Source organism: Pseudoliparis swirei, chromosome 3 (genome assembly GCF_029220125.1).
Source record: "Pseudoliparis swirei isolate HS2019 ecotype Mariana Trench chromosome 3, NWPU_hadal_v1, whole genome shotgun sequence".
Taxonomy (NCBI): Eukaryota; Metazoa; Chordata; class Actinopteri; order Perciformes; family Liparidae; genus Pseudoliparis; species Pseudoliparis swirei.
Window position 1 is genome coordinate 15,292,430 of NC_079390.1, and position 27,509 is coordinate 15,319,938.

At 41.4% G+C, this 27,509-nt stretch overlaps 1 protein-coding gene across 6 annotated transcripts in view; it reads right to left on the minus strand.

The window, feature by feature from the left end:
* Positions 1–27,509, minus strand: part of dscama (Down syndrome cell adhesion molecule a) — a 134,128-nt gene that overhangs the window by 98,716 nt on the left and 7,903 nt on the right. For 4 of the 6 annotated variants that reach the window (XM_056443997.1, XM_056443989.1, XM_056443979.1 and 1 more), the window contains exons 2-3: positions 25,447–25,668; positions 18,292–19,352 (exon numbers count right to left, since the gene is read on the minus strand). In XM_056443997.1, the coding sequence (XP_056299972.1) occupies positions 18,292–18,484 (193 nt within the window). In that variant the 5' untranslated portion in view covers positions 18,485–19,352; positions 25,447–25,668. Of the gene's footprint in view, positions 1–3,073; positions 3,347–18,291; positions 19,353–25,446; positions 25,669–27,509 lie in introns of those variants that run through there. The other 2 variants (XM_056443970.1, XM_056444005.1) reach the window with 2 other exon arrangements.

The following is a 27,509-nucleotide window of genomic DNA, read 5'->3' on the forward strand; positions in this document are numbered from 1 at the left end:
ATCATTTGCCCTTAAGTGGAATAATTATATGGATACATGCCGTTGAATGAAGGTCACATGTTTGATATCTTTATTGCAAACCCACCTCCCTTCTCTGCTTAATTGATTGTAATCTCGTCAATCTCACGTAGAAAGAAACAACATTCTGCTCCCACATTAACCGGTTTGAAGTCTGGATCAAGTCATATGAAAACCGTTTCTCTGCAGGCCCCTCGTCATCCTAAACTGCAAGCTAAAAATACGCATGCACAGAGCGATACTAAGAGCCAATTGAGGAGCTTCGCTGTATATTTACAGCTTATTAGCGTCCAATTGAGCATGTGTCAGATCCCCTCACCCCTCCCCAGCAGAGCTAAGAAAAAACAACATTATGCCATTCCCCCAATTTTATCTCTTCATAACTGGAATACGTTGTTCCCATTCCATTTAGCTTTTAATAGACACTTCCACCGGAGCACTTTAAAAGCTCAAGCACCACTGAAGTGAACTCTACAGTAGATGTTACTCTCTACAGCGGTGAATTGTTTATATCTACCGTAGATGAGCTTGCAAATGTGTCCTCAAATTGGCAAACGCCAACTCAGAGCAAAACGGAGTTTGCACAGTTGATACTCTGCATAAATGACCGCTGCAAAGCCAACGCTGTGGTCGTAGTCTACCGACATATTCTACGGCAACACAAACATCAATATCTACACATACAGTCATAAAGCACTGAACAGACAAAAATCAATGTTAGCGTTTGAGCAATCAAGTCTTTTTAATCAGATTCAGAGTGTTGAATCGAAACACGACTCCCAGAACTATTAACAGAGAGAGAGAGAGAGAGAGAGATAGAGAGAGAGAGAGAGTGGCAACTGAAATCCATCAGGAAGCATTGCCAGGGTCACCTGGACAGAGCGCAGTGTTGCTCAAGCCGAGAGCCCATGCAGCACTCATTACCCAGGTCTCCATCGAGACAACCTCAGCAGCCCGCACTGGACCAGAGCCCGAAAAGCTTTGCTTTCAGGAAGCTACGTGTCCAGGAGAGGGGCAACATGCTCGCTTCTGATGGAAGCTGCTCATTAAGGCGAAGCTTCGCAGGTCTGTTCGGGGGGGTTGTGCAGCGAAGAGAATACCGTCTAAGATCAGCAATCGTGGCCCTTTTATTCTGCCTGCAGTTGATTTAGCGTGGTGCAGAAAAGAGCGGTAATAGGAAGAGAAGACCGTCATAAAGCACTCTGGGTAATTCTAATTGCTGCCGCAGAACAAAACCAAAAACATTTCAATCTCTGAATCAATAGAAAGCGTCGGTGTCAAACGAGCCCAGAGTCCGTCAATACATGGACGGCACTGAATCGCGACGTTCATCACGAGTGCCGTGGCTGCCATTCAAAGTTTCCATGTAGATGTCTCTAGCAGCAGCCATTTTGCAACGCTGTTGCCTGGACCAAAGAGGCTGGGAGAAAAGCAATTCAACGAGCAAAGCAATGGATCGTTCTCAGCCAACAGAGATTTCAGCAGAGCACTCAGTGAAATGGACATCGGTGTCCTCCGTTTCTTGAAACCGTCACCGCTTTGACTCCATTCTCTCCTATAAATAACCACTGCCTCCATTGGACCCTCCAGCATGGACACAAAATGGTTTTCCTGTCATCTTAGCTTGACGCATCACCCGCTACTCTCAGTTTACATTGTGTCCACTTTAGATTTTTTTTTCACCCCTTTCGTTTTCCTCTACCTTTCAAAAGGTCTTCTAAATACCCCCAAATTCTTTTCAGCTCATTTCTGCCCCCCAACACGCACACATCCAACCCCTTACCCCACAGCCCCATGTCCTCCTCATTGCCTCCCCCCCCCCCTTCCTCACACACCCTTCTTGTATCCGCTGTAAATGAAAAAATATCGGTCCCCCCAGTCCAAAAACAAACACAATCGGCCCCTATCAAACGTATCTTTAGAGGAATTCACTGTGCACAAAAGAGGATTTGGATGCATTTGGCGAGATGTGCACATGGGCAAAGGTGATACGGGCTTGTCTATTTTTTTCTCCAATCCAAAATGACTCCATGTCTGTGCTTCTAATATGGCGGGTGCAATGCCAGTAAAAAAAAGAAAAGGCACAGCCAACCTATGTAATCCTTTTTTGAAGAACACTCTCGACAGATCTAACAGAAAGCATGAAAACATGCAATCGTTTGTGCAAAGTATTTAATACTGTAAATTATATATATATTTTTAAAACATGAACTTAATATTTGTAATGCATGAAAGTAAAGATACATGTTTTTATTTACATAGTAAAGTGTGGACTTCTGCACAGAAAATATATCCTTTATGTTCACAAAGAAATTATTTCAATTTCATTGAGTGAGTTTCTGTTTGCTTGTAATTCACAGCCAGGTTTGAAGATTTCTAACGAACACATGGTGAACACACCGGGTGTGGGTGTAAATATGTTACAACTAAATGATTATACTTAAGGATCATTTTTAATAAGCCACACGAGTGAAACTGTGAAAGTCAAACTGTTAATATGCACACGAAGCATCTAAAAAAGGATGTAGGAAAATGCAGCCAGGCTGAGGCCCAATGCAGTTTGATGAGGAACAATAAATAACCCTTCATGGTACGGACTGAGAGGGAAACACAATCATTCAGAGGTCTCATTTTTTGGCATAGAATTTTCCCCAAAAAAATAAAACTAAAATTGCACAAAAAATAACAAACACATTTAAATGCCCTGTTCGTCATGCAGTACTAGACCCATCACCCAACCTACATTTCTCATCTCTCCCTCTGTATGTGGTGTGCGTCTACGTTTGATAAAAGGCTTATCTTAATTGTTGAAAAAATGCACGATTGTTTCAGCGTTCATACATAAAGGTTAATGTAGATAGAACTAACCCACACACCCCACTGCCTGTCAGGACATGGCAACAGCCTGTTCTTGCTTCAAATTTCCACAATAAGGGAAACAAATGTAAAATCATTATCTTCAATATGAAAATTCTTACAAGGCTATTTAGGACATTGTTTTTACCCTGGAATAATTAAACATTTTAAGTTGAACATGCACAAATGCATCACCTACCATTCAAGATGCACTGGGAAAAGATAAGAGCCAATATCCACATGCCCCGCTCCGTTCAATATCCAAGCTTATGCTTTTTCTTCTCTCTCTCCCTGCACTCTTTCTTCTTGTTGTTCGTCCTTTTATTTCTTCAACAAGTCAATTGCAATGAAGAAAAGGGGAGCTTGCAAATATCTCTCTCTCTCTCTCTCTTCCTCTCTCTCCCTCTCTTCCTCTCAATCCTTCACGTTGGGAAGTAGATGAAGAGGAGGCGGTTTGAGCGTCTTTGCTGCTGCTGATTGTCTTCCGCTACGGCGGCGGCGGCAGCTGCTGTATGACCCACGCGCTGCGCGTCTCCCCTGGTTGTGTGGACTGACCGCACCGCGCCGGGCCTCAGTGCAGCCGTGTCCCCGTGTCGGAGCGCTGCTCTGCGTGGAACATGGGGGAGCTCGGCTCGGTGCGCTCCGGTCCAGGTGAGCTTTGCCGCCGCTGCTGCTGCTGAGTCAGAAGCTGGAGACGCATAGGACAAACCGCCTCTGCGCGCACGCAACTCCACGGTCAAACAATTCAGGAGAACAAAAACAAAACCAACAAAAAAAGGCTCCAAAATCGGAAAACAAATCAATAAATAATAAATAAATAAATTCGAAGTCTATGCACGGAAAACGGCCGCGCATATCATCTCAGGTGTGTGGGGCGGCGGAGGGGAGGGGGGAAGAAAATGCGTAAAAGTTGGATTTTTTTCTTCTTCTCGAGGATTAAAAAGCGCGTGGAGTTGATTGATCCCTGCGCTGGAAACTCATTCTATCTTCGCCGCCTCTCTCCGTCCGGCGAGCAACAAGCACACGCATCCTTCCCCCGCAGCCGCACACACAAACTGCGCACACTGGTCCCCGCGCTTACAACCTGCCCCGCCTCAGAGCACCGTGGAATAAACCCTCTCCTCCTTCTCCGCGACCGCATCCGATTGTCTCCCTCTCCATTGCCTTAAAGGTGCAGGGGTGGTGGGGGTGGTAGGGGTGGGGGTGTTGGGGGGGACACAGCTGAGCCTCTGAAGGAGCGTTTAGAGAAAAAAGAAGTATCTATTGTTGAACAGAGGTGGAGGATCAAGGTGTCCCACTCGATAGGGGGAGGGGGGGAGTGTGCATGAACATAAACAGGAGAGAATTAGCGTTTGCAGGACATCCTTCTTTTTGCTGGTGCTGCTGTGGTGAAGCAAGCTGGAGGATGGATGTTGAGGGAGGGAGAGGGAGGGAGGGATGGATGTAGGCTACACCTGACTGGATACGGTGTAAGCATTTGGTGAGGGGAAAATAAATGCTAAATTATCTTAATTGGAGGAGATCAGATCCTGTCTTTTAATGTGTGTTTCTGGATAATGTATGAGCATTTTGGGGGGACTCCCGACAGCCTCTAGCCTGCATTCATTGACCGTGACAACTATAAGCAGCGACCCCCCCAATGCACTAGGGGGCATCAAACAGCGGCCATGTCAGACATACACAGCCCCCCCCCCCCCTCCATTCAAGCACACAGGAGGAGGCGGCAGATTAATATGTGAAAACTAAAGCACCCCCGCGCTGAAGACAGTGTCAATCTATCTCATTTGGAATGAGGTGTGACCTCCTTATTAAAATATATCAATGAACAACGGAGCAGAATCTGCAGATTTCTGTCATGATTATTAAAAGAAACGTGAGTGGAACACGCCGGCAATACATTTTGAATCAAGCTCAGAGATCCATGCAGTGTTTTTTTCAGACAGTGTTGTGATAACAAAGTCACGTTGGCATTTTATGCTGAATTTGAAATGATTTTGTTACTGCAGCGACATCCGCTGCCATGTGACTGTTTGAATCTAGCTTGGCCCATTTAAGTTCAGACCCCCCTACCCCCCGCCCAGATACAGATTCTGTCTCTTAGACTTAGCGTCCACATTGAAGCCCCCCATACATGAGCATGCTCTGCACCAGGAATACAGGAACCTGTCACCGCCTGTCTGAGGCCCTGCGTGGCGCTTCCAGCCAGGCATCCCCCAAAATAAAACAGGTCATTATCACAGAGGCTAACCATTCCAAACCAAGGCGCCCCCCCCCCCCCCCCACAGTATAAACAAAGTATTTTTTATGTTTGTGTTTAATTTGCCTAATTCCACCTGGCACTCACAGCCCCCCACAACCGTCTAAATTATCATTAGAGATCATATACACATGTTGCTCCAGTTGCAGTACTGACTTAGCCTGTCTAGGAGAAAAGTTATTTTCCTTTTATGTCTGTGATGTACTCTCGGATCGCCATATTTTTCTCTTATGTCGCCTATTTTTCAGTCAAAAGTGGAAGTGCAGAAAAGTTGCTTAAAGGCTACGGATTACATGCAAAACAGCAAAACTCAGAAAACCATATTTAAGTGCCACTACATGAGACGGAGCGAAATCCAAACAAGTAAATGTGAACTACTTGCAACAGACACACAGTCCCTGGTTTGTGCTGTTGACAAAACACACACACACACACACACACACACACACACACACACACAAAGCAGAGAGTAGCAATTAACTTGGCTCTGACCCATTTCCTCCCCAGTCTTGTTGATTCATTGCCTCTTTTTTTGTGGTCTTGTTGTGTCCAATCACTCAGCCATATGGTTAATGATTCACTTCCATGTTTGGGCACAGAGATTAGATTAAAATCACTGCTCTGCATGGTCATAAAGAGCTCAATCCCTAATCCTCTAATCCCTGCTTTAACTGCATGATATGTTGTGAAGTTATGATCAAATCAAAAAGGTATTATCCTCTGTTACGCCCCCTGACTTAACTCCATCCTCCTCCTAGAAGAGGGCTGTCTATCCATTTCAGGTCTGCCACGCCTGGAGCACCACCACCTGAGACATCCCTCAATCAGTGGGCTGGAGACGTATACTCCCAGATCCTGTGCTTCTCTCTCTCTTTTCACCTCCGAGCTCGAGCAGTTGGCCATGCTGTGGTGCCTGACTGCAGGCCACCATGTGCTGTGTCGGGGTTCTCCGCCATTTTTGTTGCGTCTGTTTTCTCCTGCTTTCTGGCTGGACAGGGAGCTCAGTATTGGTTTTCCTTTTGCTACGGTAGTTCTAGTTAGTGTAGGGGTTTTGGTGTATTGTGTTGGCCTTAGAGACCATGACGCCTTTTGGCTTCCGTTTTAGTTTTACATTTGTTAATCCATAAACTGTCAATAAATCTTTCTTATTGCTGCTTAAGTATTTCACCTGACTATTGTTTGCCTCCTTTGTTCCACCCTTGGGGTCTCTCGTATACATATGTGTGTGTATGTATGTATATATATATACAGGACTGTCTCAGAAAATTAGAATATTGTGATGAAGTTCTTTATTTTCTGTAATGCAATTAAAAAACAAAAATGTCATGCATTCTGGATTCATTACAAATCAACTGAAATATTGCAAGCCTTTTATTCTGATTTATTGCTGATTATGGCTTACAGCTTAAGAAAACTCAAATATCCTATCTCTAAATATTAGAATATCATGAAAAAGTATACTAGTAGGGTATTAAACAAATCACTTGAATTGTCTAATTAACTCGAAACACCTGCAAGGGTTTCCTGAGCCTTGACAAACAGTCAGCTGTTATAAATCTTTTTTTTTACTTGGTCTGAGGAAATATTAAAATTTTATGAGATAGGATTTTAGAGTTTTCTTAAGCTGTAAGCCATAATCAGCAATATTAAAAGAATAAAAGGCTTGCAATATTTCAGTTGATTTGTAATGAATCCAGAATGCATGACATTTTTGTTTTTTTAATTGCATTACAGAAAATAAAGAACTTTATCACAATATTCTAATTTTCTGAGACAGTCCTGTATATGCATATATATACATATATATATAAACATATATATATATATATACATACATATATATAAACATACATACAAATATATATACTTATAAATATCTATCTATATAATATATATAGATTGATATGCATATATTATATTTAAACCCTTCTGTTGTCTACGCTGTAAAACCTTCCCAGAATACATTTTAAAAGAGAAATGACAACTTTGTGGATCTTTAAGTTGTGAACATCAGCAACATCTGTAACAAACATATTGTTTCATTAAAGTATTACAATATATAGTATAATAGTGAAGTGAATATACTTCAACAAGTTATGAAGCTCCACACTGCGGCTTACTGAGAATACATGTCATGTTACCTGCTGTTGTGTCAAGAACTTTGTCGTTCAAGTGAGAAATTGTATTTCTGGTGTCGCTCCATGCTAATGTTTAGCAAGTGAAATGTCACGCGTCAAATTTATGTTGCACCTGATCATAGGAATGTTTCAGTTTGGAGCAACGTGGTGGACCTAGCCGCAGACATTCAGATCCAGACAGACACGTGTAGAATAAAGGAGGTCCGGGGCCTCCCCTGGTATAAAAACAAAAATAATAACATAACAGCTTAGGAGAAGTTACTCCTCGTTTTTGGTGCGTTCTCCTATACGACAGACAGGGGCACATGTCAATTTCTGCTCAATGCACACGTACGGTCTTCCCGAAATAAACCTCCATCTTCACAGAAAACTCAGTTTTAGGAAAAGATCGTCGTTGGGGTTCAAATGACCACAGAAGTAATTGCAAAAGTTAAGTTCTCGTTTCACACGGGGGAACGAACAGCTGTCTCCTGGTCAAAATGTGACTGTTTGATGGACCCAGCCGCCTCGCCCCAGCAGGTCTTTATACGTCCCCGTTTACGATGACATGAATAACACACAGAATCCTCTACGATATACGGCGCTTTACTTTTCCGAAGTATAGCTACGAACGCTGAAAGAGGCCAGCCTGTGCTGTGAAATAGTGCAATTAATATGGTGGAATTAATGGGTGCGTGTGAGGAGATCGACAGAAAGACGGACAGAACCGGTTGCGGTTTCTTAGCCCACTTTTTGTGGTTGTAAGCTTGAACTTTCACCCCAAAATCCATTTCCCACCGATTGTAGCAAACCAAACAGAGAGAACACAACACCAGGGAGAGAGAGCGCTGCCAACTGGCAATAACAGCTGTTACTATGTAATACTGCGATTACAACAGGACGACTGGCTCATTACTAAACACAGACCAGAGCGAGGCCTTAAGAAGCCCACACAGCTCACATTGTGGCAAATAGTTGTCGGGTATGGGAACTACATTACAGTTTTAATGAATAGAGAACACAGCTGTGAAGCTTCTGGAGACAGCTTTATATTCTCAATATAAAATGTAATATTCAGAAGTTTCAAAACAATGTACGGTAGAGCTATTTGTGTATTTATGTTCTCCCGTTTACTACAATTACTCCGAGATTCAAGCTTTGTAGCAGCACATTTACAACCTAATGTATGTACATTAAATACATATCCATTAATCTTAATTACAAAGAGCTGAATACCCCAAGGGAATCTTTTATGACTCTTACCGACTAAATCCTCTCAAGCATGTTGATGATATTCACACAACCTAATAAAATATATTAATGATAAGGTCTTTTAAATGACCAATAACGGCAGGTTCATCTCAATCTGCGACTCCTACGGAATAAGGGAGCTTTGTTGCCTACGTCCGGCTGCTGAATAATTCAAACCACATTACGAGGGAGAAATGGAGGAACAGAAGTCTACCGTACATCCCGAAACCCTCATTTCATTAGATCATCTTTGAATCCGGCTCTCTGCCCATAAATTCTGAACGGAACGTGAGACAAAGTCACAATTCAAGTTTAATGAGTCGACATGTCTCAAGAATATAGAAATGTGCCATTAGAGGGTGGAAAGTGCTGCGTCTGCTTGAAAATAAGCTGCGTGCGTCACGCTTTACACTGACGGTTACACACAAAACAGATTCAGCCTCGGATACACCAACGGTTGATATCAATCTGTTGATGTTCCTCCAAATCAAGAAAGACACTTCTGCAGCGGTATATATATATATATATATATATATATATATATATATATATATATATATATTCTGAGGTTACTGCTGGTGGAGAATTTAAGCTATTTCCATGATTGATGATGGACGTGTCATGATGTCATGATGGGACCATGAATGTACAACATTACGGACCCACGGTGTGAACCGGGCCACAGCATGGCTAAAAGAAAAAGGAAAAAATAAACCAAATCCAAACCTTAATGATCTCTGCAGGTATACTACGTTAAATCTTTTATATACTGTAATTTGAGTTAGCAGGGTTATTTTTCTAATCTAATCTGATACAGTTACTCATGTCCTATTGGGAATCATAATCATTAACACATGTCGAAGTATCATAATATAACTGTGATGCAATCCGATTACTTCCCGTTACTTTTGCAATGCCAAGACAAGAGAAAATAAACTCCAATCTTTTGGCACATTGTTATCATATTTCTAACTTGAAGCAGCATATTCTATGATGTTTTTACCCTATAAAGATGACTAAAATATGATTTATTGGTTTTGTGGAGATATATATATGTGTGTATAAATACTGTAATTTATGTGGTCGTTAGATTACTGATAGACCGCCACGTTAACGCAGTTGTGCCTCTATTTGTGTTTAGGACCGCAGTGAAAATGTAGTTTTTGAAAGGATGAATGGCATCAAATATGGATAAAAACATGTTCATTTCTTATATCATACTTCAAATGCGTACACCTTCCAGAGAAGGTGGTCATTGAGTGCCGTGTTTCTTTAAAATATTATAAATAATCAAGACGTCAAAGTTCTGATTGAAGCTTGAGACTTTTATTAAGTACAGCCTGTCTTGTGTTACGTTGTGTTTGCTGGAGCAGAAATGTGAAGGGGTTTGCTCATTTCTTACAAACTGTCTTTTCATGCTGGGATGTCTCTCGGCAGAAAGACTAATCATGATTGTAACAACCTGTCAATGACAGTAGCCCCGCCCTAAAGTATACTCTGCTTTCTGGTCTATTGTACTCCTAATGGACCATCATTTACTAAATAAACATCATGCTGTATTAAAGAAGACTTGAAACTAGAGATTGAGACCATAAACTAATGTTTGCAATGTTTACTGAGGGAATAAATCAAGAGAGAAGTAGAGTCATTTTCTAGACTTCTATACAATCAGACTTCTTTTTGCAACCATAGGAGTGCTAGACATAAGGAAGAATGATAGTTTAAGGCACTTCCACATCAGCTTCACATTTCAGACCCGGTGGTTGCCTCCCTACAGCGTCGGAAGTGTTGTAATGCGTGGCCATCGAACATATATACCATACTTTTAAATAATATTTTAAAAGTGTATTCCAGCACATTTCTATAACGTAACGGAATAATTAACCATTCCTTGTATCCTAATACATAACTCCATTTCATGTGGTCCGTTACTCCCAAAGCCTTTAAATCGTGTTCAATAAGATTCGGTGTTAAATCCATCAGAAAACACTGTGCTGGAGATCTTGCTCCAAGTCTCGCCACTTATACATGGAATTACACTACGAAACAAACCCACAAGATTGTTCTTCCTTTTGTCTGTTGATTACTGGAGGGCCAATTTAGTCCACATAGGCCGTGACAAAATATTCCACTATCCCACAGACGCAATAATTTATTTTTTATGTTTCCTTATATGTTAGCTGCAGTGCTCAATATATTGCCGTTTTTCATGAATAGAGAACTAACTTAATGTCTGGTAGAACCCTAACATGGCTGAAAACCCCACCTTTTCCCTCATTGGCCTCCATAATCACCGTGCCTTGGAAGGCAGTGACCATTTGAAAGGAGGGAGCAGAGCTCCTTGATGGCCAACCTTAGTGGATCTATCCATTGATCACACTCATTGACTACTTTGCATCTGGCGGCTCAATGCAGTCCTGTCCAGTCCTGATTGACGATCGGAGGGTCATCCAGAGGTGGTTCTAGGATTTCAAGGAAGTTAAGTAGCAAAATTCACCCCTGGCAACTGGTGTATTTATTGAGGTACTCATTCATAAATTCCATGTTTGTACATACAGGACATTCCTTTCCGGTTTATACCTTTGGACTTGGAGTGTTAATCCACAAAGACTGCCACCATGGATGTGAACTTGAATGGGTACAACCACGAGCCTCAAAACAATTCAAGCATGAAAGAGAAACGTGCCTATTGGTCTCCAGCAGTCCCGCCACATGCTCTATATGAATATGTGTACGTGCACTCTGTCACGACGCTATTAGAGTGGACCCAAAAGCACGATTCAGACAGGAGTAACAAAGAATACTATCTTTGGTTGGAAACGGGCTGGGTCAAAACCGGGAGATCAGTCGAAGAAGCAAACAAGTCCAAAAAGGGGCAGGGCAGAGAATCAGAGGTCTGGGCAGGCAGGCAGGGTCAGAACAGGCAGGTCAGGAATATACTCTAATAACGCTGGAGAACTTAGCACGAAAACACAAGACAATCTGGCAGAGGACAAGTGGAAGTGAGGGAGCTAAATAGTGAGGGACTAATGAGGGGATGGGCTGCAGGTGAGAAGGGCGTGAGGACCAGGTGAAGGGAATGAGGGACTAACGAGGGAGTGATCAGAGGCAGGTGAGTGGAGTTGGATTGACGAGATGGTGTGACAGGATGAAAACAACTATTACAAAAAGGAAGGCGTGGAGCTAAACTGTTACACACTCAGATGTGAGGTTGCGTCCTGCTGAGTAGAGAACAGTGTTTCACAAATCTTAGCAGAAAAATGGAAGACAAAACACATTCATTGGTAAGAGATTGTAACAGATATCAAATCACAATAAGCACAATATTTTTCGGTAATTTACCAACATAATCTTAGCAACCTGGACAAGTAGACTTAAAGACAAATCTTCTAGTTAAATATGATTTAAACTTGGATTTACTAGAGTTTAATCAATATAGAGATGCTTTATTTAACTAAATAAATACATTTGCGTGCTGTCAGGGTCTAGTAGGAAAGAAAGGAGAACCGTACACTTTCAGCTGCTCTGTATTCATTAAACATTACATGACATTGTTTGTGAGCTATTTAAAAAAATAGTTAGTTAGCCAAACGTAACTCATGACGAGCTTTCTCCTTTACGAATAAACGTGTTGGCCATATTTATGGAGCAATATGGCCAATTAATAGAACAGCACAATCGGTGCAAGTCAAATTGAGTCTGTTTATGTACACATATATACATAAATGTATTCATTTCCATCATACCATGCAAAGATTTCATAAATATATATAATTACCGAAAGGAAAATCATTATGGTGGTCCCCCCTAATATTAAACAATATGTGCACGTGAGCCACATTGGACCATGACTTTTTAGAACAATTTTGATGCCTTGTTAGAAAAATCCTGTTTGTTAAGCTTGATGTTTACATCTATCTCTGAATTTACGAGATCATCTGGAGACATTTAGCTGTAAATATGCATTTACATAAATTGGTTCAATAGATTGTGCTACGACGACACTGATAAGACACATCTGTGAAGCAAGAGGCTGTTGACTATCATTCACAAAGCAGTAGTAAACATATTTGAGTTGGACTCTTGTGGTCCGTAACTGTCCAACATGGGGTGGCAGTGTTGCTTAGTAACCACAGCACATGACTGACCTTATCGGTGCGGTCATGAAAATGTATGAAGTATTTTATTCATTTTGCCTTCTGTTTTCTCTCGCTCCCTCTCACACGCACATGCATTGTGTATCTGCGTGTGTGCGAGAGAGAAAGAAAGAAAGAGAGAGAGAGCGCAAGCAAGCGGCAGGGTGGTAATGAAGGGAATACCTGACACATGCCAGACTGCATCAAGCAGCATGCAGGAGGTGAAGAGGGGAGCATCGAGTGGCAGGAGAAGCAGCAGCCAAAAGCCACACAGGAAAACAGCAGAGGACTGAGAGCAGCTTCAGTCACTGGAATATCTTCATCATGCCACGAAAGATACATTTATGTTTTTATAAACAAGGGAAGCGGATTTGAGAAACATAATGATATTTGGCTTATGAGTTGTGTAACATATGATCTGGGTGTTTTCAGTCTTGCATCCATGTGATCTACTTAGTTGATGTCAATCTGTTTAGTTTACGGCGTCTTAATCTGGTTTAATCCCCAGAACATATTTATGGGACTGACAAAGTATTCTGCCGTGGTGGCCCTATTGTGCGGCTGAGCAGGGTTTTACGAGCCGATGACTCCACGCAGGACGTTTAGAAACACGTCCGTCAGCTCACTGACACGGTATCGCAGCAAAGTGCTGCTCGGTTGTTCCCACAGGGAGCACAGATGTTAGGCCTCGCTGTCGCCGCCATCTTTTTGGAACCGGCAACATCTGCACAGCTGTGTTGTCGGCTGCCACCGGCGGGAGACGCCACCACGCGCTCTTGAACTGTTGACAGCTAGGGGCAGGTCGGCACAGATGGCAGAAGGAGGTGTCAGGGGACTGGCACAGGGTGGAGGGAGGAGGCGGTGGCTCCCATCTGGCCTCGGTGCTGGCACTCTGCCCCGGGGCATCTTCAACGTTTACTCGACAGAAAGCCTGTCAGGAGTTGGAAGTCACCTTGCACAAAACATTGTACTCTCTGGGCAGTTTCTCTGGAGTTGAAAGGGGGTGGGGGGGGGGGGGTGTTCAAATGCTGCAGTGTGGGCTAAATGCACCAGTCAGTGGAAGGAAAAATAATTAACTAATTGACCCCAAGGCTACAGCTTCTCCAAGTTTTAGCCTGAATCTGTTGCTGTCTCCCAACGATCATCTAATTAGCTGTTTTGTATTATCCTCATAGAAGCCAAAGAAGTTGTAAATGTAGTGCGTTGTGTCAGGCGGAGCACCTCCAGAAGAATTGTTCATGCACCCCGGGGCAAAGTTGAGGATGTGACATCTCAATGGGTCCAATTTCCCAACCAAACCAGAGTCCGAAAATTTGGACCAACCCGAACTAGACACAGTTAACATCAGATGAAGTTGAAGCAACAGCTGATAAGCGCACATAGCCACAGATCCATCATTGTTTTTTTATTTGTAACACTGTAGTTACACTAAAAATAACTTCCAGAACCATGTGAAGTAGACCGAAGCCAACTTGTACATCATTTGTCTCTAGATGTCTAAACCCGGTAAAATATCCACAATCTCTTGAGAACGTGGATGCTACAAGTTTTGGTCATCGGTGTGGCAGCCACCCGAGAGCCCACTGTTGAACGAGGCCGTCCAGTGTGATGTTCCGGACCTTCTGCATGTGGAAATTCTCTCTCAATGGACCTTGCTGGATTTTAGTTGCATAGCCCTGCTCTAGAGCATGTACACATTATATCGAGGTTTTACAACTAGGGTCTCAGAGCTCAAACTGATTTAATGTGTATTTTTCTGTGTAGAAGTGAACTAAGATGTGGTTACAGAACATGTCAAATATCCCATGGACTACGCTCTAATATAAAGAATATCTCAAAAGAAGGACAACATTAAGGGAAACCTATTTGAAAATGATCAAACGAGAATAAAATGTATAGAATCCTAAAACTGCTGCGCATTGGTGTCGTCTGTAATTAAAGTATGTTTTTTGCTTTCGGGTTCATCTTCGACTGTCATGTTTTCAAATTCAAGACAACGCTTTAACGCTTTAGAATTAAGCCTGAGACTTTCCGAAGACCCTCCCCAAACTGAATCAATCGGACTAGAGAGGCCGATTGGTCAGACCTGCAGATCACAACGGCTGTTGCCTGCAGCATGGGGCATCGCCCAGTAGGGGCTCTGGGTTTGACCTGGACTTGCGGCCCAGGGCTTGAGGCCAGCACAGAATAAAAGCGCTTTACGGATGGAGCATGTGGTCAGGTCATCTCTTCTCCTTCTCTTCACCCCCTTAATCCCGGCCTGAAGATCCCTTCCTCATCCTCACCTCACCCTCCCCCTGCATCCAGCATATCGCGAGGAAATGCCAACAGATGCCCAGAGTCTAAGACGGGCATTATGTTCTTAGAGGATGTCCTGGTAATTCTGTTTTTTGCCCGGCTGCTGATTACAACCACGCTGTCTAGGAGTGGTGATGATGAGAATCAGCACAGAGGACAACAGGTAGCCATCTCGGCTGGCTGCGTCACGTGGTGCTGCAGTCTATGCAAAACAACAGCTTCAAGACCCGGAGGGGACATACGTCTGTTTGTAGTGTTAGACGGAGCGATGGGATTAAAAGTCAGGGAATAAAGAGACACATGCAATGCACAGATAGAGAGACGGGTGCAGATAATTAAAATAGAATCGTCATTATTATTAGCAAGACTATCAATGCTGTCCAGTGGACAACTAAATGGCATTCAGGGATATCTCAATGAGGAGTGCACAACAGCAGCGTTTAGAGTTGTATTTATAACATGTTACTCATCAAGAATTGAAAACCGGAGGAGCAGGACTTCATTTGCCATAAGAAAACTTGTCAATCATGGGGACTCAGGGAGAAAGTGGTTTGTCAGACCCTAAGGGGGCCACACTGACCTAAATACAAAATTGTCAACAGCAATCCTAAACTGACCAACCAAAAGGGAACAATGGGGACACGGACATTTAACTCTGCAAAGACGCATCACTTCAAATACCTCACATGAGAATTAAAGGCTTCCTTCAATATTTCATAGGACTGTTGTAACAGTTCACCTGGTGGTTTGGTGCTGAGCCTGTTACAACAGCTGATGCTTTATGTGGACACGTTACATGTGTTTACGTTCAGTAAAGATGGTGTCAATGTTCAAGGAGATCAGGTTATTGTAAACTAGCTGGCTTATTTTAAATCCTTTTGTTGTTCCTCTTGTTTACTTATCTGAGGGGTCCAGACAGATGTTTTTGCCTTATTGTTATTCACATACACTACCGTTCAAAAGTTTGGGATCACCCAGACAATTTCGTGTCTTCCATGAAAAATCACACTTTTATTTATCAAATGAATATAAAATATAGTCAAGACATTGACAAGGTTAGAAATAATGATTAATATTTGAAATATTAATTTTGTTCTACAAACTTCAAGCTCAAAGGAAGGCCAGTTGTATAGCTTATATCACCAGCATAACTGTTTTCAGCTGTGCTAACATAATTGCACGGGTTTTCTAATCAGATATTAGTCTTCTAAGGCGATTAGCAAACACAATGTACCATTAGAACACTGGAGTGATAGTTGATGGAAATGGGCCTCTATACACCTATGGAGATATTTCATTAGAAACCAGACGTTTCCACCTAGAATAGTCATTTACCACATTAACAATGTAGAGAGTGTATTTCTGATTAATTTAATGTTATCTTTATTGAAAAAACAGTGCTTTTCTTTGAAAAATAAAGTCATTTCTAAGTGATCCCAAACTTTTGAACGGTAGTGTATGTTTTTCACATGAAGGGTCAAAAAAGATTGTTAAGATTTGAGATTAACCCTTCCAGTAAAGAGGATTTCTCTCCATTCAGCTCATCAGTGGTGCTGAACTCACGGAGTCAGTGAGGACGGATGCCACCATGTGGTCAGGGACACACACAACATAATTCAAGACTGGAAATCAAGCTGCATGTTTGTTAGTTTCTTTACATTGGGTCATTTGCAGTACAACCATATTCAACTGCAATATTATTATGTGGGTTTCAGTTTCTTCTCTACAGGGACAGACACTACTGTGAATGTATTGTTTTCGCATTACATAAAGTATACAGCATTAAGGACTTTGGATTTTTATTAACAATTGTATATCAAATAGCAGGGCTGCTAATTTGAGGTTTGATGAAATCAGTAGAATCATCCTATTCTTCAATTTGGTCACACGTCTAATTTGACAAGCTCTGTCTAACTGAACTGACCATTAAAAAGACGAACTGAAGGCCACGGCATGGGCTTGTGACGCTCTTGTTCATTTATGTTAAATACTTCTCACTACTGCATATTGCAGTCTGTAAGGTAACAGCGGACACCTAATCAAATACTATACCTGCAATGTTACGGTACTTATCCTTTACTGGTGTAATTCATTTTTATGCTATTTTATACTTCTGTACTCTTTCAACTAACATTTTGCTGTATAGTTTGGACGACTTGTCGGAGTCACTTTGAACATCTTTTGTTTTTAATACATACAACACATATCATAAAATGTCATAAAATAATGACTGTTCCCATATATATATATATATGTATGTATATGTATATATATGTGTATACAAATACATATATGTATACATATATATATACATACATATGTAAACATATACATACATATATACATATAGATATATATACACACATATACATACAAATATATAAACATGCATATAGATATATATACACATATATATGTAGATATAGATAGATAGATGTATACTTTATTGATCCCGCAAGCGGGAAATTACAGAAAATATATACATATATATCTATATAGATATATATACATATATATACATATATATACAATACATACATACATCAGTCATAGGTTAGGGCACTAATAAGCTAGATAGCTTCAGCCTCGACCCTTTCGGTCAGCCACTTTCTTCTTTTGTTGAATTCTAATTGTTGTATATTTTGCTGATCGAAATAAACTAAACTAAACTAAGGGGTTAAATAGGGCCCCATTTGTGAATCCCACAGAACCAAACCCACCCCGGGATGGGGTGTAGGAGTAGTCATACAAGGTGACTCTCGCCAAACCGTCCCACCCCGTTGGGGAGGTCGGCGATTCATAATCAGACTCGCCTATGAATCGCTCCTCCCGTGTAGGCGGTTCTGAACCGCCTATCGCCCACCGCTCCTGTGGGATTCACAAATCCCTGCTGCTTTGCTGGAAATCACTTCTACTTATAGACTCTGGTTCGGTGCTCCGTGATGTCACTAGCGACGTCACAGAACCAAAGCGCCTTAATGTCATGTGACAATGTTTCCATGGTGACGGACAAGGCCACGGAGATCGAAGGCACTGACAAGAAGTGACTTCCACCAGGAAACCTGTTGATATGTATGTGCAGGGCTCTCAAGTCTCACGCATTGAGCGTGAGACTCACGCATTTCGGTCTTATCTCACGCACTCCCGCCACACATCGAATTCCTCACGCTGAAAAAACCTCTCGGCTATTTAATGCTTGAATGCAGGGGTGCTCAATACGCCGATCGATTGTTCCGCTGCAGAGCTCCGACGCCGGTCTGCGCGCATTGGGATGGAGCAAAAAAATAGTCTAGCACCCCCCCCCGATGATGGGATCGTATTACTGATACTTCTGTAGTCTGAGTGAGGGATTACTTACTCCGCCCACTAAAAGAAAGGCAACCGCCGCTCTGCATCTGGTCCTGTAGTCCTTCATCCTTCTCATGTGGTCCTCCCTCGTCATCTTCTTCGTCGTCGTCAAGGAGATCCTGGAAGTTTCTTCTTGTATCACAGCAATCGATACCTAAATAAATAACTTGGAGACTTTTCTTAATGTTAGTAAGTATAACCATGCCAACCAGCCTTCCCTCGCGCCTGGCGGGAGAAGGCTGGTTGGCACTTTATCAGTCCTGCCGGGCAGTCGGGCTCCTCCTCTTCCTGCTGCTCCTGGTGGACTCTTTTGGTTTCTGGGGGACTGGGGCCGAAGCTGCTTCAGGACGTTCCACAGCTAAAGAGAGGGTGAGAGGAAAGGAATACCAAAGGACAGATACGGGAGAACATTCCTGCCAACTGCTATAAGACTTTATAATAAATCACCTCTGACCATATCCTCCTTAAATTGATCAATAACCCTTTAACTGAAAATACACTCTCTAGACTTTGCATTTTATTTATCATTTAATTTTCTAAAATTGAATATGTCCTGCTCAACTATTTTATTGTATATATTGTGTGTTTACTCTGTATCCTTGCTTCTACAACCAAATTTCCCCCTGTGGATAAATAAAGGATCTGTTCATCGCTCTATCTATCCGTCCATCTGTCTGTCTGCCTATCTATCTATCTATCTATCTATCTATCAATCAATTGTCTCTCGGTCTGTCTATTCATCTATCTATTGTAAACTATATTTTCACATACAAGGAATGTGTCATGGCGGGTGGTGCAACATTAGACAACATTAAACAATCAACAATCAACAAAGTGCAAGAATTGTAACATTTTACATTTACAGTAGAATATAAAATAAAGTGCACATACAAACCAATAACAGTACTTTAAACAGTGTAGTGTAAGTGTAAGTTTAAAGGGACAAGTGTTTTACTTACCTGATAACTTACCTGCGGGCCAGTCCGCGTCGGGCCTGTCGAAGTTGGACGCGTCGGGCGCGTCGGAGGAGTCGGCGGAGTCGGGCTCGGACGGGTCGGTACCGAAGGTCATCTGCTGGGAAACGGGCCAAGAAGAGCAACAAATCCACATACGCATGGTTAACCTCATCTTGTGCAACGTTACCTAACCCTAACCTTCCGCACTGCACAGTTTGCAGCCACAGGCTCTGCTTGATCAAAACTCAAGATGCCCCCAGAAGTTAAAGAAACCAACGCTAGAGTATTTACAAGGCACCCGAACTGTGTTCGAGAACTGTGGTCCATCCCTGTTAGGAGTGCCACGTGGGAGACGGTCATCATGAGTGTCACAATTAAATATATGAAGCTGACATTGCTTCTATTGCTGCACACTTCCGAGCTCTTCCAGTGTTGTCGCACACAGCAAACACGACGAAAAAACGCTCTACGCCGGAATAATTTGCGACTACTCTCATCTCTACGACAGATGGAGGGGGGGGGGGCAGCGTGCAGCAGTATGCTGGTGTGTCACATGTGGGGGGGGGGGGGCACCTGCCGTCTGGTCAGGAGATGACGATGAATGACATGAATCTGTGAGCATTGTGTGTCGGATCTACAAACATCTCAATGGCAGGAAACAGGGAAACGGGAGATCGACCCAGCCGCCTGCGTTTGGAATGACTCAAGACGCTTTGTTGGTCATGTTCATCGCCGTCCTTCGTCGCCTGTCCACAGGCGTCGCTGCAGCCCTTTCCTCTGTGTCGCTCGGCCTTTCCGTTCCTCTGCATGAACATGATGGATGAGAATGTTCTGGCTGCAAAGTGGGTGACTTGTGCGGAGTCCATCTCACTCTTTCGGGGGTCTTATGTGGTGCACGTTTGACTGTTTTAAATACTGATGTCAATTTAAATGTACAAAGCCTTGATAACAGATATATAAATGTGTGTTAATATACTTAACATAAATATATTTAAATATATGTATATTAAATATATATAAATATATTTAAATATATTTATGTGAATATACTATAAGTAAATATATACAGGCCCTTGCTGCCCACCACATTTATAAATAATATAATATATAGATAAAGAATTCTCCACTATAATCTTAAAAACATATACACAATTCCTTATATCAAGATTGTGATCTTTAACAATATCAGAAAAACAGAACATCTTACCCAGGATTAATTTTGTGAGCTCTATGCTACCCCTTTCTCCTCCTTCTGACTACTGGCATAAATTAGAGGCAGCAGTATCGAAATTCATTTGGAAAGGCAAGCGGCCACGACTTAAAAAGTCTACTCTACAGAGGAGAAAGGAGAATGGTGGTCTTTCAGTTCCCAACTTTAAACTTTATTTTTGGTCTTTTGTCTTAAGGCCTCTTCTTACGTGGTTTGACCCAGATTCCTCAGTGTGCTGGCGTGCTTTAGAAAGTGCTATGACCGAACCATGGTCACTTCATGACGTTCTTTTTGCCAATATCTCTCACAAACAGTGCCAGCTGCGCTTTGGCCCCATTGTCTCTCATCTTATCAAAACCTGGAGATTGGTTGAAACAAATTGCCATGTACCATGCAATTGGCATACACTTTCTCCACTATTCAACAATAAAGCACTCGTGATTGGTGGGAGGCCTATAACAGCTCCGCATTGGGAACAGAGGGGGGTTCATTATCTAAGACATTTTTAACGAGACTGGCTTGTTATCTTTTACTGACTTACAAAATGCATTCAGTCTACCACGTTCCTCATTTTTCTTTTACCTTCAATTAAGATCAGCACTCAAGGCATATGGTGTCCCCTGGCAGGGAGCTTTGCCCATCCATCCTATCTGGAAATGATTTACAATGCAGGCAAAAACCAGCGGTATGGTATCTAAGCTCTATCAGTTTTTGGTGACACCTGGCCGCCTCAGCCTTCCTATTGAGAGGGTCTGGGAACGTGATTGCCCAGACCTGGTCACTGATTTTGACTGGCATGATGTATGGTCTAGCATCTCAGAGGTATCACGCAATCCAGACCATCAGCAAATTCACTACAATTTCATTCATAGGACGTATCTCACCCCTGTGAAAATGCATCACATGTAAATAATTACCAGTCCTTGATGCACTTTCTGCCCACTAAACACTCAAGGTACATATCTTCACATGTTCTGGGATTGCTCCCCTGTTTGTCAGTTTTGGAACAATATTGCATCCAAGTTATCTGTCTTGATTAATGTGACTGTGCCTGTCACTCTGTGTTTTGATTCTAAATGTTTTTGATTCAGACTTTCAGCTCTCTAAAATCCAAATGCGTGTTGCATTTGCTGGACTTACAGCTGCTAAGAGAATGATTGCAACCCGTTGGAAACCACCTCATGACTTGTCTATTCGAACATGGACGCTTTCCTTTTTGGATGTTGTATATATGGAGCTCTCTACAGCTCGCATAAATGGAGCATCAGAAAAGACTTTGGACACTTGGGTCAACATTGCTGACTCTTTGAAAAATATGCTGTAGATGTGTGCTATCGCCCCTTACTTCGAATTGAACATGTGTCTGGTCCCTATCAATGTTATTTGTCTGTCTGTCTGTCTCTTGTGTTGTGTGTATATTTATGTCCCCCCCCCCCATCTTTCCTCTCTGCTTTATGGTTCTTAGAGACTCCTTTGGTCTCAGCATATTGTTTGTAATTTGAAAGGGCACCATGTGTTGGTGTTCTGCCATCCTGTGTGATATGCTAAATAAAAACATTTGATCGCAAAAAAAACAATATCAAAAAAACACATCAGATATTCAGTAATAATGTAGGTGGTCTGGTCTTGATTTTCATAAAGGAAATGCTGAGTGATTTTAACTTCAAATAATGTTGTTTTTGGCCATGTTTCTTTTAGAAATGTTGATAGCCCAAAAAGAAAAGTTGTTACAAGCACAACAATCGAGCTGAATCGATCCCTCAATCAATCAATTGAATGAGAAGCGGATGTAAAAAAAGAAATATGAAGACGAAAATGTTCTTTTCTAGAGATGTAGCAATACATGAACAATAATTTATAATTTAGTATGGTTTCCTAATGAATTACTAACTTTTATTTCTTTCTTTTATTGAATAGATGTTTTTTAAAATCTATTTATTTCTCAATGTATATATTTTCTATACATTTAGTCCATGTCTAAATTAAGGACACAAATGAATAAGTGTCAATCGGGACAGAGAGAGGAGGAAAGCCCCTGTGCACATCACGTGTATTTTTGTATTTCTCTTTGTGGAGTTAATGGTAAAGTTATAGTATGAATAACTAGAACATTTCGTAATAAATTTAGATGGTGTGGCTAACACATCAAACTAAAACGGGGACAGTTCAATAACTATAAGAGTCATCAAAAATGCTGAATTATAAAGTTATAGCTAACAATTTTGCCAACATTTTAAAGGTGGAATTGTTTCTTTAGCTGAATGTATATATATTGTCAGGTTTTAAAGTTGAAAAGTGTAAGCGGATTTGAAGATTTCCACCATTGGATCCCATTCATTATTTATTCCATAAAAAAATTGATCATTTGGAAATTTAAAAATATAAAAAATATTTGAAACTATACGGTAAAAATTACGGCTGAAATTATGAATATCTCAGAAGCTTTTAAAAGTTGAAGAATTTCTCCATTGTGATCCCATTCAAATTAATAACCATCAAATATTTATAATATGAACAGTTGAAAAGTTAGAAATATGAAAAGTCATAGCAATCATGAATCTGAAGGAGCTGAATATTTTAATATTTGAACAGTTTCGGTAGCTTAATATATGAAGGAGGAGAAAGGGTCCAAAATACGGACAGAAGAATTAGAATATGTTTAAATAAAGCTTACAAGATTAATAGTTGGACTGCTGAAGCATTGCAACTAAGAAGCCCACAGGGCAATAGTCGGTGCACGTGCAGCAGCAAGGCTCTTTGAGCTCAAGGCTCTATGAGCCTGCTGCTGCAAGTGCACTGAATTATAAATGCATTAAAGGGTTGTTGATTGAGTTGCGCGCTCCGGAAATGAAAAAAAGTAGGTATAAAAAAAAGTAATACTTTTTTTTGGATTAATAAACATTTTTTTTTACAGGATATTTGTAGTGAAATAGCATTTACAGTTTGTTATGCTGAAAATATTATTTTACAAAAAGAAAATATACAAATGTATAACCTTGTAGAGATCACCACACAAGGATGATGTTTTTTTTTTTTTAACAAGATGAAAACAAGGAGACAAAAAAAAAAAACATTACACAAACTTTTCCCCATCCCACCCCTCCCCTTGTATGGCTCTCAGTTTCCTTTCATTTATACATCTACACAGTCTCTACACAGTTTACCTACACCAGGGGTGTCCAAAGTCCGGCCCGCGAGCCAATGGTGGCCCGCGGTCAGATTTCATATGGCCCGCGACATCGGTCATATAATGTGTTATTTGTGGCCCGCCAGATCTGTCAGAATAAATAAATCATAAAAACTTGAAAGACGTAATTCCTCCTTTCTAATGTATCTGGCTCTGCATCCGTGGCGTGAACCCTTCTCGAAACCTATTTGCCATGGCGACGGCAAAAAAAAGGAGAAAAATTGACAGTGAGGGCCGCCGCTTTCAGGAGCGGTGGGAATTACGAGTGTTTCCCCTACCATGAGAACAGGGTGGGGGTCCGCCCCACTGACATGTTCTCTATAGCGCCAGATTACAACATAAGTAATGTCAGGTTGTTTTATTCAACTAAACGGTCGTATATTATTGATCGTATCGACACAGCGGCATGTCATTTCTGTCTCTACGTGGTGGCATTCACACTTCTCCTGGCTCTCGGTATCCCGGCGGAGCTCCGCCCCCATGCGCACAGACAGGTGCGCACATACAGGTGAGCGCGCTCCAACCAGCCGGCAGAGAGGTCCAATATGTCGCGGGAACAGCAAACCGACACCTCTGCGTTCCCACGGTGGTGAAGACACGTCGTCTCAGAGTCGCTCTCTGCTCCGGGTTCAAGAGACCAGGTGGGGCGCGAGGGGGAATGCAGATTCTTTTATTTCAAGACCTTGTTTGAGAACTTCACATAATAAATAATAATAATGCATTTCATTTTTATCGCACTCTTCCTTCAAAGAATCTCAGAGTGCCACACATATAGTAAAAACAAATATTACAAACTACACGGACATAAAACTAAGTCGTTAATAAATAGAGCGAAATGCCTGTCAACTACTTTCGTGTAAATGTGTACGTTACAGCGTTAACCGGTTACGCTGCGCATGCGCGACAGACTAGATTATTGGCGATTTGCCAGGTGTTTCCTCTCAGCGTTCCAGCTGTTGCCCTTCAAAACAAGAGCTCAACATTGAGCATTATTGAGAGTGGCCGTATCAAGCCTGCAACCCCGTTTTAAAAAGAGGTGAAGTGGAAAGCCCATTTTATCACGCATAGAGTAAAACGTGATGACTCAAACATATCTGCACTTGTTTTGTTTTTCAAAGGTTGCGTGTTATTTTGAAAATATATGCAGTGTCACTAACACTCAGTAAAACTCTTTATGCCCAAATTCTTGATCTTATTTGGTTTAATTTGTCACAGGTTGCACTTTATTGATATTATCTTGAAAAGGTATTCAGTGCAAAACAGGTTAATTGCAGCCACAATAAGCTAAATGTGAAGTGTGTTGAACGGTAACATATGTCATTAACAGTGAAAAACCTGTAGATGTGACAAACTATTGTGTTTCTGAAAAGATCTAGTAAAAGATAAGGGCAAAATTAATTAGTTTGTAAGTGTAATGATAACAGACCACTTTGCATTACTTATAACTCCTGTTTAAAATGTTCATTAAGCAACGTTATGTAACTCATAGAAATGTAAGGTATTCTATATACAGCGTTTTCATTGTTATCTGACTGAATGAAAGGCATATGTGGTTACATTGTCATTTAAAAAATAAAAGTAATTGTGACAGTTAAAATACATTGTTTTATAACAGTCTATATTCATGTAACTTTTGTGGTTTAAAAAAATGTTTAAATGAACTATTGGCCCTCGGGCATCTTGACTTTATCACAATTGGCCCTCATTGCAAAAAGTTTGGACACCCCTGACCTACACCCATCCGTACACATTTATATCTACATAAACCAATGGTATATATGTATGTATGTACATCTATGTATATATGTTTACCATTTTAATTCCCTTTTACACCGAGTCAGGCCTGTACACCAAGTCCATTATTCCTGCGAAGACTCGCAGCAGAAGACGTTACGCCAGGTTCACGAACTCTGTACCGGACTCTGGCAACAGGAATTCACCCAGGAAACCACTTGGGGACCCCACTGGACCACTGCCAAGGGGGACATGGGACCACTAAGGACCAGTGGAGGGCTGAACATGAGCCGGAGCGAGCTGCATAAAATTCATAAGACAATACAGCAAAAACAGTAATAAGAAAGTCGTAACAAAGCCATAGAATAGTTGGGAGAAAAAGTGATAAAAAAGTTAGAGTACATATGTAAAAAAAAAGAACAAATATAGTACATCCTGAAAAGCTTGAGTAAAGTTCACCATATAAAGGCATCAACAAGTCATCATTAATTAATTAATTAATTAATAGAAAAGTAATAGTTTAGTAAGTCAAAGAAGTCAGAAAAAGTCAGAAAAGTATCTCATTAAAAGTCAGAAAATAAATTATAGTTTAAGTTTGAATTTAAAATGTTTGCTTTCAATATTCAACGACATCAAACACACCACAGAGATGTTGTCTCGTTTGTATAACATTCATTTTACCGCATATCTAGAGAAGAGGAAGAGGGAGAATAACACCACCTTTATTAACAAGCGACACAACAGAGTTACATGTATAATACACAACAATATCCTTAAAACCAATGTAAAGATTGAGAACCTGTGATCCACTAAAAGAGGAGGCGGCGCCTCTATTTCTGTATTTCCCCTTTTCTTTTGGGACAAAGTTGAAGCCTCTTCAGTCGTCGTGCACCTGCAACCGTCTACACCAGGGGTCCCCAAACTTTTTCCTGTGAGGGCCACATAACCTTTCCCTTCTCTGATTGGGGCCAGGGTCAGTTTGTAACAGAAAAAGTGTGACGATCGCAGGGGTGCCTAAATGTAAACATTTATTGTTTTCCAGAAAGCCACACATAACCAAATATTAATAACCCTTTCCGGGATCTTCACACGTTCTATTTGACAGCGGCTAGTCTAGGATTTGCATGGCCAGACTGAAAAAAAAGAATAACGCGTCTCTGGTATTGTTCAGGGGGCCGGGCCAAATGTGCAGGCGGGCCGTATCTGGCCCGCGGGCCTTAGTTTGGGGACCACTGGTCTACACAATGAACACAAACCTTGGTTTATGGAAGGAAATGAAATTGTTGCAGTTTGCACTTATGAATGTTTTTAAAAATTTCAATTAATTTTGTAATTACTTAATAAAGTAATAATTTTAATACAATTACGTTTGTATGACTGTTTTTAGGAAACACTAAGGTACCTACTTCTGTGACAATGGGATTGGGCATCTGCCCATATATAAATATATGAATATTCATAATTTTCCCACAGTTGAAGATTGACACTGCTCTGCAGGAATTTGATTGAAGAAATTAAATTTGCTGTTAATTGCACAAATTGGCCATTCAACCCAAGATTCTTGCAAAAACAGATGATTACATGTACAGGCAGACAGACACGTCTGAACCAATGACTGAGAGGAAGCTGTGAGTGCCAGAGGCAACACCACTACTTGGTTATGTTAAATACATAAAACATCATAGTTTGGCTTAAAATCACAACAAAATTCAAACAAAGCAAAAATACTTGTGTTAGGTTGGAGCTATAAAACGACAGCGTACCCAGACACATCACCCAGTCTACAAGGACTTCCTCAGACTCGTCTGTGATGTGTCAAAACTAAAGTAAAAGTTATGCCGTTTGATTTTCCCGTGTGGGACCTCGACACAAGTGCAGTGTTTCCCCCACCATTCTATCAGAGTGGCGGCCCGCCCCCCTGAAATCTCCGCCCGCCATCCTGTAATGTTCTCTATCGCGCCAGATTACAGCAGAAGTAATTTAAGGTCCCTTTTCTTAAAGAGCACGTCTTTGTTCTTTTATTAAACAAACTAAACAGCCGTCTGTTATTGATCGTCTCTACACAACAGCATGTCATTTCTGTCTCTACGTGTCGCATTAACACTTCTCGGCTCTCCGTCTCGCGCGCCGCAGAGCTCCGA